Below are 15175 nucleotides of genomic sequence, written 5' to 3'. Positions count from 1 at the left end.
TCTGTTTGAACACCAAATTTCCCTCCAAAACCACTCTTATAATCTGAAAAAGCCACATGTAATAAGGGAGGGGAAAAGGAATAGATAAATTTAGTTAGAAACATTAAAAAAACATAACCGTCAGCAGTAATTCTCATGAATCAGGAGTACTTTTAGAAGAATCTGAACACTCATTTTTAAGCGTATATTCAGAATGTGAACAATTCCACTTGGGATTAGGAAGAGGCCAGATCCACTTAATATTAACAGGAATATCAGAGAGACAATTCCATGTTCTTAGCTATATTTTGCAGCTCTTCCTATACTGCAGACAACACTTCTCTGCACAACTGCTTATACTGTAAACATGCACTCGGATATTAAAATATGTTCATGATCAGATTGTGTGTGTATTCATATGTACTCAAAAGAAAAATATGCGAGTAGGACAACATTTAGGAGCAAATTAAGTTTATTTCACAGATACCATCGCCGTTTGTACTTTATAGCCCTGCCTCGAAAGGAATACAGATCAGGAGGAAAAAATCCTAAAGTTACTCCTATTTGGCATCGTCAAAAATAAGGAATATTCTTGCTACTGCTCTGCAGGGGAAAAAAAAATCTGTGTTCAGAACTGTTCCATTCATTGATAGCTGTTCTGGCACAGCCATTTTGATATAGGGTGCTAAGATGAGGGCACAGATCATCCCTTCTCACAGGAAATACCACAGGAAGTGGCAAAGGGAAGATGAGATCCCCTTTCAGCATGGGGGCAGCACAGACTGATCCACTATGGAAAAGACTATGGCTGCAGACCTTCCCATCTTCATGGAGGCCATGAAAATCTGGGTGAGAAGGAAGAGGTCAGTATCTCTGATGCTGAGTTTCTACCTCCTGCAGGTGTGGGAGGGGAGACAGGGCAAAGAAGAGGAAAATAGTTGGAGTACAGTGAGCAGGATTTGTCCATGTATATGAACTGGCAGTTTACATAAGATAGGAGTCAATTCTGACAGGCTGGCTTCCAGAATTTCACTGAAAAAAAAAATCAAGAATCCAAGCTATCTCCGGGCACTCTGAATCAATATTTTCAGTGGCTCTCAATACCAGTCATGATTTGTTAAAGGGTTGTAAAGACATTCCACCAACTGCAACACAGTAACAATTCAAACATGGAGAAGCAACTATAATGTTACTATGAAACAGTTTTACCAGAGCTGCAGAGAAAATAAACTATAACATGAACCAGAAGTATGTTAAAAGTGTAGTTAAGAAGTTTGACTCAAATATACCTTTCTGGGATTCGTGCAGTTGCACTTTCTCTTGATGATCCCAGCCAAGTGCACATTTGTCCTGTCTGTCTGTCTGTACACCAAACTTGCCTCCAAATCCTTTTACATAATCTATGTATATAAAATTCCACAAGCCATTAGTGTGATTGTTACAGATAACATTTTGAACAAAATAGTGATATTATAGATGGGACTTTATCCCATAGTATTTCATTAATGGTACTGAATTATTTTCATGGTCCATTTCCCCCTGCCAAGTCATCTCCCCAGTGGGGAATTGGAAACACAGCTATCCGAAAAACTAATGTAAGTCAGAAAGTGCAGAATAGTCCACCCACACTATACTCTGATTTACCCTGTAGTAAGCGTCTCAACGTTCACAGAATAGCTACATGGCAGGTAAGAGAAGGACAATTCTGATGCATGCAGCACACCATCTCTACACTACCAAAAAACATATTATGATATGGTTCTTTATCCAGATATTATTATTATTGCTGTTTATTAGTTACAAAGGTCCCAGTCATGCAATCTGATCTGCATCTGAAGACCAGCATGTCCTATTGATGTCTGTGAAACTCCACATGCGTATCAAAGTCCTCCCATATGTATCAGATTGCAAGATTGGGGATGGATTTTGCAATTACATACTTTCTAGTTTAAAAAAAGTCTCACTGGCAAGAATGCTGATATTTTAACAGTATACTTCCCAGCTTTGAAATTCTCACCCTTACTTAAGAGTGTTAGACTCAACCCATGCATACTTTTATTTAATAAAGTTTAATAAAAACCTTTCTGTGATTCGTGTTTCTCCGTTTTGCCTTGATATTCAAAGCCAACTGCACTTTTGTCCACTTTGTCCTTGTCAACTCCATATTTACCACCAAAGCCTCTGGAATAATCTTGAGACAGGAGTAAACACAGTTTTATTTACAAATGTACAGTAATAAGACACTATTAAGACAAGACTGCTTTAACCATAGCCACTTGTTTTAAATTATGTATTAGAAGAATACTGACATCCCTGGCTAATTTAGATCCACGATATTAATTTTTAAATTCTTCAGAATGTATCACCTAACATTTTCCCCTTAAGCAGGAGAAAACAAAAACAGCAGTGTAAAAGCTAGCCAAAGCACTGAACGATGTGAGCAACTTTAATCTTTCAAAGAGTTCAGTTATAACTAGGCATTGAAACAGTAAAATTACAATGGAATTCTAAGGATACATCAAGAGCAGTATGGTTGCCTTTTTTATTACTTCACGTAATAATGTGATGCAAATACATTATTTAGCACTGGTCAGAAAATGGGAAGATTTTGAGAAAAATAGGTGTCCCTTTGTTTCCTGAAAAATTTCGAAACTTTTTTTTAAACAAACAAACAAACAAACAAACAAACAAACAAACAAACAAACAAACAAACTTTTTTTGACCAGCTACAACAACACTATATTAACTCTAGAAATCCCTAAGTGTTACCTTCATATTAGTAAAATTTATATTTTAACTATCAGGTGATTTTGTTAGAAATACCTCACAGCTGTACTTGAGCATTTAAGGTTTTAAAATTAGATTGGTCAAAAAATTTCTAAGTTGCCGAAGTTTTTTTTTGCAAAAAGGTTGTTGATCAGCTCTGGTTACAATATAATTGAAACTTGACCTCTCTTTGTGTTAGTTAAACTAAAGTATATGGTTTAAAGTTCTCCTTCAAGAAGACAAAGTTTTCAGTAACCTTTATGACTTATCTAGTATACATAATGATACAAAAAAAACTGTCAATATTTACCAAAATGAAATATTTTACAAGACTGTTCCTGGTAAATGCACCTGCATCACATCAAAAATAGAACAAAAACATGTATGTTGACTAACCTTTCTGAGATTCATGCTTCTCTGTTTTACCCTGGTAATCGAAGCCCACTGCACTCTTGTCTACTCTGTCGGCCTGCACTCCATATTTACCACCAAAACCACTTGAGTAATCTGAGTCCAGAGAACAAAGCACAATCAAACAAATGAACTCACCATGTGTCATAGTCAATGTTGCAATGCAGAAATCCAGCATAATATCTCAGTTTCAAAATAGCTACTAGCTCACAAAATAAAACGTACAAACACAACAAGCAGAGTTTAGCATAGTATTACGGCTCATGATATCACATGTATGTGTCAGTGTTCTCTATTTGTAAAACTTCTGCCTAAGGTAATTTTGTGTTTGAATTAAGCTAGTGGAACCATTCATGGGTTCCGCTAGGATTTAGTCTGCTCTTTCATTGATAGTTGTCCAAAACACAGGAATCATTTATTCCATTAATATTAACCATATTAAAATCCCCTTCCCACCAGCAAGAGATTAAATGCAAGCCTATACTTTTATTTTGATTTCTAGCATTTTTTAAAAGATTAGTATGATCTTACCCCTCCACTTCCTGTCACGTAGGCAGGAGAGGGCTTGGGGTGAAGATCATCACTGCAAGGAGAAGGAAGGGGCACAGAACAGCAAGGCTCTGCTATGCCCCATTCTCCACTAGCACATAGTCCTTGTGGGAACTGCCATAAGTTAAAGCTGCCCTTTGGGGTTTATCTTCATCAGGGACAGGTGGCTGAAATCTAGGGAGCAGTGACCTCTCCAGGGAACCCAGTCTAAAATATTTTGGGGGTGGGGAACAAAGGACAAGTCAGACCCTTGAAGACAAACAGAGTATTTCATTTTGTTAAGGCCAACCGAGTATTTTTTGAGTCCACTTACTAAAGAAAGTAGTAATCATTTTGGTCACAGAATAACTGGATAGCTGACAATGCAGGTTGAGGCCCCATTGTGCTAGGCACCTTACAAACAGTGTTTCCTCAACAGTTTCATATACAAGCTATTATAGTAGAGTCACATTCACACACATTCACCTCAACACTCTACCTTTTTGAGAGGCATGTTTCTCTGTTTTCCCCTGGTATTCAAAACCCACAGCAGACTGTAGGAGAAATAATACAGTTATAAGCATTTCTAAAAAAAAGGCCGACATTAGTAGCACAATAGTCTGCTTCAACAGAAAAATACTCTGCATAAAAGAAATCAGAGCTTAAGTGATGCTCTAAGCCTCTTGGTTCTGGAGCATAAGTGTCCATTTAGATTTCTGGGCCAAAATCCTCAAAACATTAGAGAGGAACAGATCCATTAAGCTATCTTTCTCAGCCACTGCCAAAGCAGATTGTTCCCTGAAGTACATTAGGGTCTTGCCAGGTTTAGTGATTCAGTACAATGGAGCTTCCACCACTTTCAGAGGGAGGTTATTGTACCAGTCTTGGAAAGTTTCCCCATTTTGATAGTCAGCCTAGTGGTTCAGTTTGCTAGGCACCCCAAACTATGCTAAATTCCTTCACTACCTAGTGTTCATCTTTCCGTTCACATAAACATATGTAGCCTGGCTAACTGGCAAGTTTTTTAATCTTTTCTTTGAAATCGGGCCATCCTCCAACTTAATTGTGGGGAAGAATTTTTGCTTCTTAAGAAAGTATTAATATCCATAATATCCAAAGCCAATTTACTGATATGCACAGAGTGCAGCGCTAAAAATGAGGGACGGTGATGTTTACACCTAGCAGTAGCAGTTTTTAGCGTGATAAAACCAATACCCTATATAAACTGATGAACGCAACTGCTGTAAGTAACTGCAGTACTGTAGGAAATTACTTACCTGGTCAACTCTATCCATTTGTACTCCAAACTTGCCTCCAAAACCTCTTACTGAGTCCACTTGGGAGCAGTGTTTAGAAAGCTTAGATTGATATTCATGGCCAACAGCTGACTGAAAGAAGTTAGAAATCCAAAAATGGATTACTGCATCTAACAAAAATGGTAACACACTACACTTAGTAAGTCAAAAAACAAAAGGTTTGAGAGTACACCACCTAGAGGCCTGTTTATAATTTATGTGGCTCTTTAGACATGCAACTTGTCAGCATCAGTAGCAGTTGCACAGTGAAAGCCATGCATGTTAAGGGTCCAATTCTACAAAATACCCACGTAAAGTTTTCTCATAGGAATAAGAATCTGTAGGATTGTGTAACCAAGTTCTCAATATAGTCCTAGGAAAGAAAGTGATCAAAATCCCAGGAAAGAGTCTGACAGCACTGACTGTATACTTGGTGTGTGTGTGTTTTTTTACTCAGAATTTATAAATTAAATTTATAAACTACAGAGGTGGTAAAAGGAAAGATATTGAATCAAATCCTATTGCCATGATCCAAGGGAGCCCTCACTTCCAATAAAATACAAGGAGCGATAATGGTGTATGCAGCTCTCGACCATACACATTAGGAAAATTATCACTACAAACTTAAACACAAGATATTTATTGGACAAAAGAAACTTCGTAGAATTCTGCAAGTTTAAAGCAAAAGGCTAACATCAAAGGCTGCCTAGACTTAATGCAGCATTCACATCCACCAGACATTAAATTTATCATTGGATAGCAAGAAAATTATTCTAATATAGGCTATGATGTGGTATTAAATTAAAAAACAAAAACAAACAAAAACAAAAACCAAGAATTCTCATAACCTAAAAAGTAATCATTAATTTAGGAAAACAGGAATGACAGTTCTGGAAGATAACACCATTCATTGATCCAAAAGTTACACAGATAGAAAATGTACTCTCTCATATACTATGTTAATTCTAGTCAAATGTCATTAGCTGCCTCAGATCAGTAGTTTACTATTTGAGCCCCATGCAACTTGAACAACAAAATATGTTTCTAGGAACGCTATCCTTATTTCACTTTATTGCACAATCACTTCATTACACTTTGGCAAGGAATTTTTTAAACCAGAGAGAGAGGAAAGTAATCCGACTCTATTTACAAACACCACACAGTTATCACAAATTCCTGTCTTTGCAAGCAGACAATTTCAAAACAGAGAACAGATATCTGCTAAAAGACTAATGGTGATCACCGTAGTAAAATCAAAATAATTTCCATTGCAGTAGAAAAGTAGGCAGCTAATTGTTGAAAGGTATTTGATTACTGGAGTAAACATTAAAACTAATATAAGTGGTTCCCATGATCATTGGCACATTTCTGTTTTATGGTACAAAAAACTAGAGTTATGGCTATAAACAACTTCTGGCTAGGGCTATCATTTACATGAATATTTTAGTTAAGTATGCTACAGGAAGCTGCTAGACGTTCTTTCTTTCCCAAAGTCTATATCAGAATAAAGAGATGACTCTTACCACTTCCCCACCATTTGCTTTTCAAGTTATCACTGTTATACAGTACAAAATGGCAAGTGACAGTACAAAGCACATTACATCTCTTATCAGTCAACAGCTTTTCCAAAGCCTCGTTTCATGACCATTTCATGGCTTAATGTTTTTTTCCCCCTCCCTTCTGTTCCAATCAGTCACTGGAACATGAGCCAGGCATAACATCTTAAAGTACAATTATGTCACATTGAATTACAAAGGAGCCGCGAGCAATCTTCAAATAAGACAAGATGGTATGAAATTACACACTAGAAAGTGCATCTTACTATAGCTACTGATAAAGCTTCAAATTTGCACTAATATAGTACTAGTATAACCCCCAAACCCTGCACTCCGTGTCCAAACTGAATAATTTGGACAGACACTGGAAAACGTAACAAGTGTGCCTATGCTGAGCGAGAAGGCTCCGTGATTATTAGTCCAATCTAATGGCTGGAGCTGCTGCCACATCCCTTCCACAGCTCCTCTCCACAAATGAAAGGTCTGCTGCACATGTCTCTGCCAAAGATTGAGAAGCTGAGTTTTGCGGCATAGATCTCTAGCTCTGGCTCACAGCATATTGTCCAATGCAGTGGAATGGCAATGGTTCCGCTGCATCAGGCCCCTCTGTACCCATGGATCTGTAGATGAGTGGGGGGCAGGTAGACAATTGTTTTTGATTCAAGTGAACATATCCTTATATCACCTGAACCCTGGCAGCTATATAATACTTGTGCTTGAGTTTTTGATGGTTTTGAGAACAACCTGCACTGAACATTTGGCCATTGAGGAATGCTTATTTTTCATTCTCAGCCTACTGGGATACGCAAAAAATACTAAAAACCTTGATTCCCAAATCAGCATCTTTCTCAGTAGAAAACAGTATTGCTTTAATATCTCTGGCAACCATATATGGAGTACACTGGAATTTTAAACCCAACTGACCATCCCTGATAAAAGACATTCAATAGGAAGATATTAGGTGGAGTTCCATACTGGAATTCTCGAATATCTTATTAAAATGAGTCACCTGGGCTCAAACTTCTACCATCTACTCAGTCCAGAGAAGCGTTCGAACAACTGGCCTGAAAATTGTACGGGAACATGTTATCATTGAAACACATATACATTTCTTAACACTTACCCAAGCTGCTTCCATGAGTCAAGATGACCGATAATACAATACAAAAATGAGACATGCACAGCCCATCCCAGAATCCAATAGACTGCATTTTGCAATCAGCCTTGCTTTGGGAAGTTTGCTGCTGATTCAGAGAGCCACTAACAGGAGTGTCCCAAGTTGAAATCCTTGTGAAATGAGCAGTTCAATACTGGCATAAAACAAAAAACTGGACTCTTTTTTAAATGAGCACAAGGTCACTAGAAGCCTTGGCTAGCTAAGCAAAAAGGTGAGTTTTGAAAGTACCTCCAGCTGCAAAGAATTATATTCTCAAAACATAGAGAGGTGAAGCTCTGCTGAACATAATATTCTGAAGCAATTGTCCACTTACTAAATGTGGAAAGTATTAATCTGAGTATAATAAAGATGTTGCCAAATTCTGCATGTCAACTCTGATTTATATGTAGGTTAGACTCTTCTTTATAATTCTGACCAACCCAGTATGTCCCTTTCATGTAGCTTGTTGATAACGTGTGGTGGCCAGTTTTCAGTGACATTAATGTTTTTTTTAGGGGATGGAAAAAAAATGTTCAAAGCAGTGCAGATAATTTATTCACACATCTTTCAATAACTTTGTTGAAGATCGGTGGCTAAATCCCACTGCACTGTTTTGAAAGTCTTAAGCTGTATGTTTAGCTACATGTTTTTCTTCCTGCTTTATCAAATTCAACTAATTAAATCTGTACACTATCAGTTTTATCTTCTTCCATGGCACCACATCAGAATGGAAAGCATCTCTTCCTATTTCATAAATACCAAGTGTCAAGTACTCAAAGATGTATCTCTGTATATTTAAAATATTCAAAAGATTGATTTAAAAAAACCTGGCTCCCCTGGAAACCTGTGGTGAAGCAGTACTCTGGTAGATTTTAATTAATCCTGGAGCTCTGACCCATGCAGTTATGCAAGTGATCAGTTAGGTCCACATCAAACTTATGACATTTAGACTTCAGGGCAAAATCCTGGCCCACTGAGGTCAATGGTTAAGCTCCCATTGAGTTAAAAGGAAACAGGATTTCGTCTGCAGTGAAGAACTAGGTAGATGCTCTTGGAAAGGAAAGGACTGATCTTTTAAAGGATAAATAATTTGTATGGTATTGTATGGTATCATTTTAAAGATCTGTTTGTACCATCATGAATACTGATGGGGCAGACATCCAGACAGTTAAAATTTTGTTCTTTTACAAAAAGTTAAGTGTTACAAATACAGCAGTATCTGCAATATTTGTTATTAACTCTGTTCCCCCTCACCCCATCCACTTAGAAGCAGTCTTAGCATTTGTTTATTTAATGCATTCAGTTAGAATCCTAAATGGATGAGGGGAGGTATAAGTAGCCAGCATGAGAGAGCTTGGAGTTCACAAGGTACACTTAATAACTTAATCCAATAATTCTTTTACCCCAGTTCTCCATTGATTTGTGTTAGCCTGTTTTAAGGGTACAGAGGGTTATATAGCAAATTTCTGTGAAACAATAGGGCCCTGCCTACAAACAAACCAAAATCTGTTGGATTTGCTTAACAGGTAATCGAGTATCTTGGAAGCCATCTTGCTAGGTACCCACAAAGTTAGTTAAGCAAGAAACTAAAATGTAATCTTATTTAGGCCTCAATATTTTAGCTCTAATTTTCTTATAGTACAGTATTGTGCTGCAATAATATTACAAGTTGGATAACTAATGGGGGCAGATGAGCAACTAGAACAACTTCTGGTCAGCACCTTTTAATGTTAATACCATCAGTAAGCATGCAGTTATTTTAAAAAAAACCTAAGGATCATTAGTATTTATACTTTCCACTGATGTTGACAGCAGTTTTAAACATTGACTCAATAGTTTATATTTCAAAGATGATAGTTGCAATCTGCCTAAAACACAAAGCCATTTTCTGGGTATCTGGGTTATTTCTCGCTGCTCATTTTTTCATGCTTTTTTGAAGTGAGAGCTAGCTTTTAATTCAAGAAAATATAAATATATATATTTATTCATTCTTAGGCAGTCTCAAGTACACAAAGAATTGATGCAGCAAATGAAATAGAAAATGGATTTATTCGTATCTAGGTGCTTTCTTAATTTAGAAGAGTATCTTTAGAAACCTACATATTTACAGGAGGAGAAAGACCACAGGGCTATGAATTTTTGTTTATTGCCTGTGACCAGTCCATGATTTTTACTAAAATTACCCATGACTAAATCTTAGCCTTACTAATGAGCACATGACATGAGCAAGCAGACCAGGTCTAAAAATCACAAGACTAGGAGGAGGTGTGGAGAACCAATGCATCAGTTCTCAAAAAGGCTTCCCTTTGTCACTCACAGATGACTCATTAACTCCCTTGAGTAAAATGAGACACAGGACCTGATCACACAGAGCCTAGATCTACAGAAAGTTTTTACAAGTATAACTAGCGTTAGTGGTGTGATAATTTTGCTGACAGTTATATCAGCAAAAGCCCTAGAGCAAACACAGTTATAAAGATGGTTTATACTGCCATAAGTTATTTTGATTCCCAAACTGGAATAATCTATAGCAGTATGAACACTTTTATACAGATATAACTGCATATATATTAGGGAGTTTGCAACTTTTACTGTACTGATATAATTAAATCAGCAAAACTTTTATATAGACACACCTAATTCACAAAAATAATCCCATCCCACTGACTACAATGGCATTTACTTAGGTGAGTAAGGCTTGCATTACCAGACCCATCCGCAATACATCTCCTGAGAAGACATTTTACACTTACTTTATCCATACGGTCTTGTTCCACACCAAACTTCCCTCCATAGCCACGGGAAGCTTTTGGTCCTGTTTCAAGCTCTTTCTCCTTGAGGCTCTGGTGTTCTTGGAACACATTCTCTCTCAGTTGGTGAATGCTTTAAAACAGAGAATCCGGAAGTTACATAATAAATTTTGTAAATATGGTTAACATTAAGACTTCCTCAGAGACAAGACTTTCTACTTGATATGCTAATATTGCACCCAAAAACCTGATCTTAACTTTAGGATTAGAAGATAAATGCTGGGAAGTGTACTATATGTATTTCATTATTTTATTTTTTTTAACCCTTCCGTACACCAAGCACTTCAAGTCTGGTTTTAAAAACTTTGACATTCATTTCATTGTGAAATCTGTTTTTAAAAACTAAAAAATCCAGAACCCTTCATTTTAAGATCTACCATCCTGCAGTTGGGCTAGAACAGGGAAGAGTAGTTTGCTATTTGATATTAACCCTGAACGGTTGATTACCTAATTACCAAATATGATTTTTGTTAGTTTACCCTATCTAGGTATTTATATGACCCTCATCACTGTAGCATTCTCTCTTCCCCTCCTCATCCCTTTCTTGTTAGTTCTCCCCTAATGTGGGGTTTTTTTGTGGGAGGAGAGAGGGGAAAAAACAGACTGTAAGCAGGGACCATCTTTTCCAGTGCATTTGTACAATACCTACTGCAATGGGGTCCTAATTCCAGTTGAGGCTTTTGGACATTATTCTAATATAAAACAAGGAGGAATTGAAAGTAGGTTGATTTCCTTTCCCCTCCGCCAAGCTCTCTCTCTCTGGAAATAGGAAAAGAGGCTGGATGTAGGGGGAAAACCAATGATCTGTGTTTGACACTTCTCAGATGAGTTTAAAGCTGCCTGAAGCATAATTGCTGTATATTTAGCCTGTAAATATCAGCAATGTACTCCAGAGAGTAAAACTGATCCCTAAATTACACAAGAATGGCTGTACTGGGTCAGACCAACAGTCCATCTAGCCCTGTATCTGGTCTTCCAACAGTGGCCAGTGCCAGACGCTTCAAAGGGAATGAACAGAACAGGACAATTATCAAGTGATCCACCCCCTGCTGTCCACTCCCAGCTTCAGTCAGTTAGAGGCTTAGGACACCCAGACCATGAGGTTGCATCGCTTATCATCTTAGCTAATAGTTATAGTTCTGGCCTTCACAACATCCCCGGCAATGAGTTCCCCAAGCTGTCTGTGCATTTTATGAAGGTGTATTTCCTTTTGTTTCTCTTAAACCTGCTGCCTATTAATTTAATTGAGTGACCTCTGATTCTTGTGTTATGTGAAGGGGTAAACAACACTTCCTAATTCACTTTCTCCACACCAGTCATGATTGTAGAGACCCCTGTCATACTGCCCTTCCTTAGTCATCTCTTTGCCAAGATGAATGGTCCCAGTCTTTTTATTCTCTCCTCACATGGAAGCTGTTCCATACCCCACTTTTGTTGTTCTTCTCTGTACCTTTTCCAATTCCAGTTTTCTGAGATGAGGCAACCAGAACTGTATGCAGTATTCAATGTGTGGGCATAGCATGTATTTATATAGTGGCGTTATGATATTTTCTGTCTTACGACCTATCCCTTTCCTAATGGCTCCAAACACTGTTAGCTTTTTTCACTACTGCTGCACATCGAGCAGATGTTTTCTGCTCAAAGTAGGCCATTTAACTATTAAAAATGTCATATACTTCAGTAATTTCCTATTTTCAGCAATTGTGACCTTTTACTCCTTCAGCAAACAATGGGCACCTACATACTACAGTGACTAGTGCCCTATGAATATGTATGATAGAAGGAACAGCTAGAACACTCTTTAGCTTTCAAAAGCAGAAGTCAGTTTTGAGACTAAAATTTCAAGCATGCCTTGTTAAAAAGTATGAGATTGAGAATTTGGTTGTAAAGGCACCTTACCATTTAAACAAGCTCATGAGCTGATGGTCCATTGTGACACATGCATTTTCCTTTCTGATTGAGGCTAAAATATTGTTACAATATATTTTGGCATGCCAGAATTTTTAGAAGTTAGGCTGACAATTTTTTAAGCCAATTCTAGGAATATAGGGCCTAAATCTATCCCCAGGAAATGGAGCTATGTGTACTACCTGCCTCAAAAATGTCCGTCATATGGTGATATACCTTTTCACAGCTGAGCATCAGTGTGTAATTGTGAATATTACGAAGAGCAATTGTAAAACCTGTAGACAGAGAGCAAGACTTTTTTAGGTGCCTGCAGTCACAAAGGAGGCAAGAAGAATCATGTTTCCAGTGAAGAAAACACTGTAACATCAATTCTTATCTTATTTTACAACTAGAGATCCTGGGAGCCATAAAGGACTAGCAACTTTGGAAAGGATTTGTGTAACCAATGCTCTATAGACTCTCTTGTATTTTATCCATCAGGATGTAAGTTACTAAGGATCTGAACTTATCAAAAATTGCCTACATTAACAGTCACAAAGGAATCAAGAAGAAGAGCTAGTTTACTTGATGTGTTCTTGATGTCCAGATCCTTGCACAGTTTTAGCACCCCAGCGCTGTTCTTTCTCACTCACATCATTCTGTCAAAGACATGTAATAAGTTAAAAACTATTATACTTTAACCCAAGATTTCAGAGTTTCAGCACTTTGAAGGCCTTAAGATTCTCTCATGCCACTGAAACAAGAAAGATTAGTTAACAACCTCATTGCCACATTCACCTGTTTCTACTACAACCACCTCCCTGTCTTCTCTGTCATCACCAATGCATAGAACATACTCCCAGTTCAAAATCATTACAAAGTCTTCATTTAAACCCTTCTCTTTTTCCTTCAATGCCCAGCTAAATAAAGCAATTTAATCAATCACACGCACACAAAAGGATACTACTTATTCTCTCGTACAGGCTGCCAAATATTTTCCATCTACTCTGCACATCTTGCTTAGATATAGCTCTTCAGAGCAGGAACCATCATATAGCATCATCAGTGCTTAAATAATAAAGTTTGAGAATCATACATAACTCCTCACTTAAAGTTGTTCTGGTTAACATTGTTTTGTTGCTGATCAATTAGAGAACATGCTTGTTTAAAGTTGCACAATGCTCCCTTATAACTTGCTTGGCAGCCGCCTGCTTTGTCCACTGCTTGCAGAAAGAGCAGCCTGTTGGAGCTAGCTGGTGAGGGCTTGGAACCAGGGTGGATCGGCAGCCTTCCTGTCAGCTCCCCACTCCCCTAAGTTCCCTGTGCGGCAGCCGCCCAGCAGGCTATCAATTGCCCGGCAGTTCAGTTGTCCCTCCCCCCACTGCCATGTGCTGCTCCTGCCCTCTGCCTTGGAGTTGCTCCCTGGAATCTCCTGCTTGCTGGTGGGGTGGGGGGGCATGCTAATGTTCCTCCCCTACTCCTGCACCCTGCTTACCCTATCTCCATAGGGCAGGGCAGGACAGGGCTCAGGACAGGGAGCTTGTAGGCAGCAGCTGCTGTCTCAACTTCCTGATCTAGTTTAAAAGGGAATGAACTTAGAGTGCGGTCAGAGTACTTAAAGGGGCAATGTGCATCTCTCCCTCTCTGCCATGCTGTCTCCCCTCCCTCCATCTGTGCTGCCTTGTAGAGTATGAGGCTACATTAACAACGTGTTAACTCTTGAGAGCTCAGCCGAGTGCTATCATTATTTAGCAGTAAGGCATTCCCTGTAAGAAATATCCCACCCTCTTCCACCCTCTGACTTCACCATCTCAACCAAGCTTAGGGTGACCAGATGATATGGACAAAATATCGGAACACACGGGGGAACCAAAAAAAAAAAAAGCAGCTGGAGTGGCCAAAGCCGCTATAACGGGACGCGGGACAAAGAACTAAAAATCGGGATGTCTGGTCACTCTAACCAAGCGTCACAATCATTGCTGTGTACAGTATTAAATTGTTTGTTTAAAACTTATACCGTGTATACATATATATAATATAGTCTTTTATCTGGTGAAAATTTTTTCCCTGGAACTTAACCCTCCCACCCCCCTTACATTAATTCTTATGGGGAAATTGGATTCGCTTAACATCGTTTCGCTTAAAGTTGCATTTTTCAGGAACATAACTACAACGTTAAGCGTTTGAGTTACTGTACCTCAAAATCAGGATCTGTCTCCCAGTCATCAGCTCCATCACTCTGGTTGACTGAAATGGCGTGACCTGCAGTAGCCTTCCACATCTGAAACACCATCAAATGAAGTAATGTCACACTGGAGTTACATTTAAATTCATTTCACTTTATGACTGGGTTGATTAAGGACTAGTCCAATATTCCGAATATATTAGAAAAGTAAATTATTTAAAACGTTCGTAATATTGGCAGTTACAGCAGATGTGGTTATTAATAATATCAGATGTCCAGTTGCATTTGCAAACCATACTGATAACACCAATAGAAAAACCACAGGGAGCTTAAAAAAAGGCCAGAAATAATAACTGGCATTCTTTCAAAGCCCTGGTCTACACTAGGCGTTGAGGTTGAATTTAGCAGCGTTAAATCAATGTAACCCTGTACCCGAACACATGATGAAGCCCTTTTTTCGACTTCAAGGGCTGTTAAAATTGATTTCCTTACTTCCACCCCTGACAAGTGGATTAGCGCTGAAATCGGTTTTGCTGGGTCGAATTTGGGGTGCTGTGGGCGCAATTAGATGGTATTGGCCTCCGGGAGCTATCCCAGACCGC

The 15175-nt window shown here is 38.4% G+C and overlaps 1 protein-coding gene across 5 annotated transcripts in view; it reads right to left on the bottom strand.

The window, feature by feature from the left end:
* The window catches only part of CTTN (cortactin), a 41507-nt gene that overhangs the window by 15770 nt on the left and 10562 nt on the right, over positions 1 to 15175 (bottom strand). For 4 of the 5 annotated variants that reach the window (XR_006281838.1, XM_038406280.2, XM_043515720.1 and 1 more), the window contains exons 2-9: positions 14586 to 14669; positions 12974 to 13047; positions 10445 to 10574; positions 4962 to 5072; positions 4184 to 4238; positions 3142 to 3252; positions 2060 to 2170; positions 1269 to 1379 (exon numbers count right to left, since the gene is read on the bottom strand). Coding sequence is in view for 4 of the 5 variants with exons in the window: in XM_038406280.2 (XP_038262208.1) it covers positions 1269 to 1379; positions 2060 to 2170; positions 3142 to 3252; positions 4184 to 4238; positions 4962 to 5072; positions 10445 to 10574; positions 12974 to 13047; positions 14586 to 14669 (787 nt within the window). In the remaining variant the exon portion in view is untranslated. Of the gene's footprint in view, positions 1 to 1268; positions 1380 to 2059; positions 2171 to 3141; positions 3253 to 4183; positions 4239 to 4961; positions 5073 to 10444; positions 10575 to 12973; positions 13048 to 14585; positions 14682 to 15175 lie in introns of those variants that run through there. The other variant, XM_038406278.1, reaches the window with a different exon arrangement.

This window comes from Dermochelys coriacea, chromosome 6 (genome assembly GCF_009764565.3).
Source record: "Dermochelys coriacea isolate rDerCor1 chromosome 6, rDerCor1.pri.v4, whole genome shotgun sequence".
NCBI lineage: Eukaryota > Metazoa > Chordata > Testudines > Dermochelyidae > Dermochelys > Dermochelys coriacea.
This window is presented reverse-complemented; position numbering and strand designations above follow the sequence as displayed.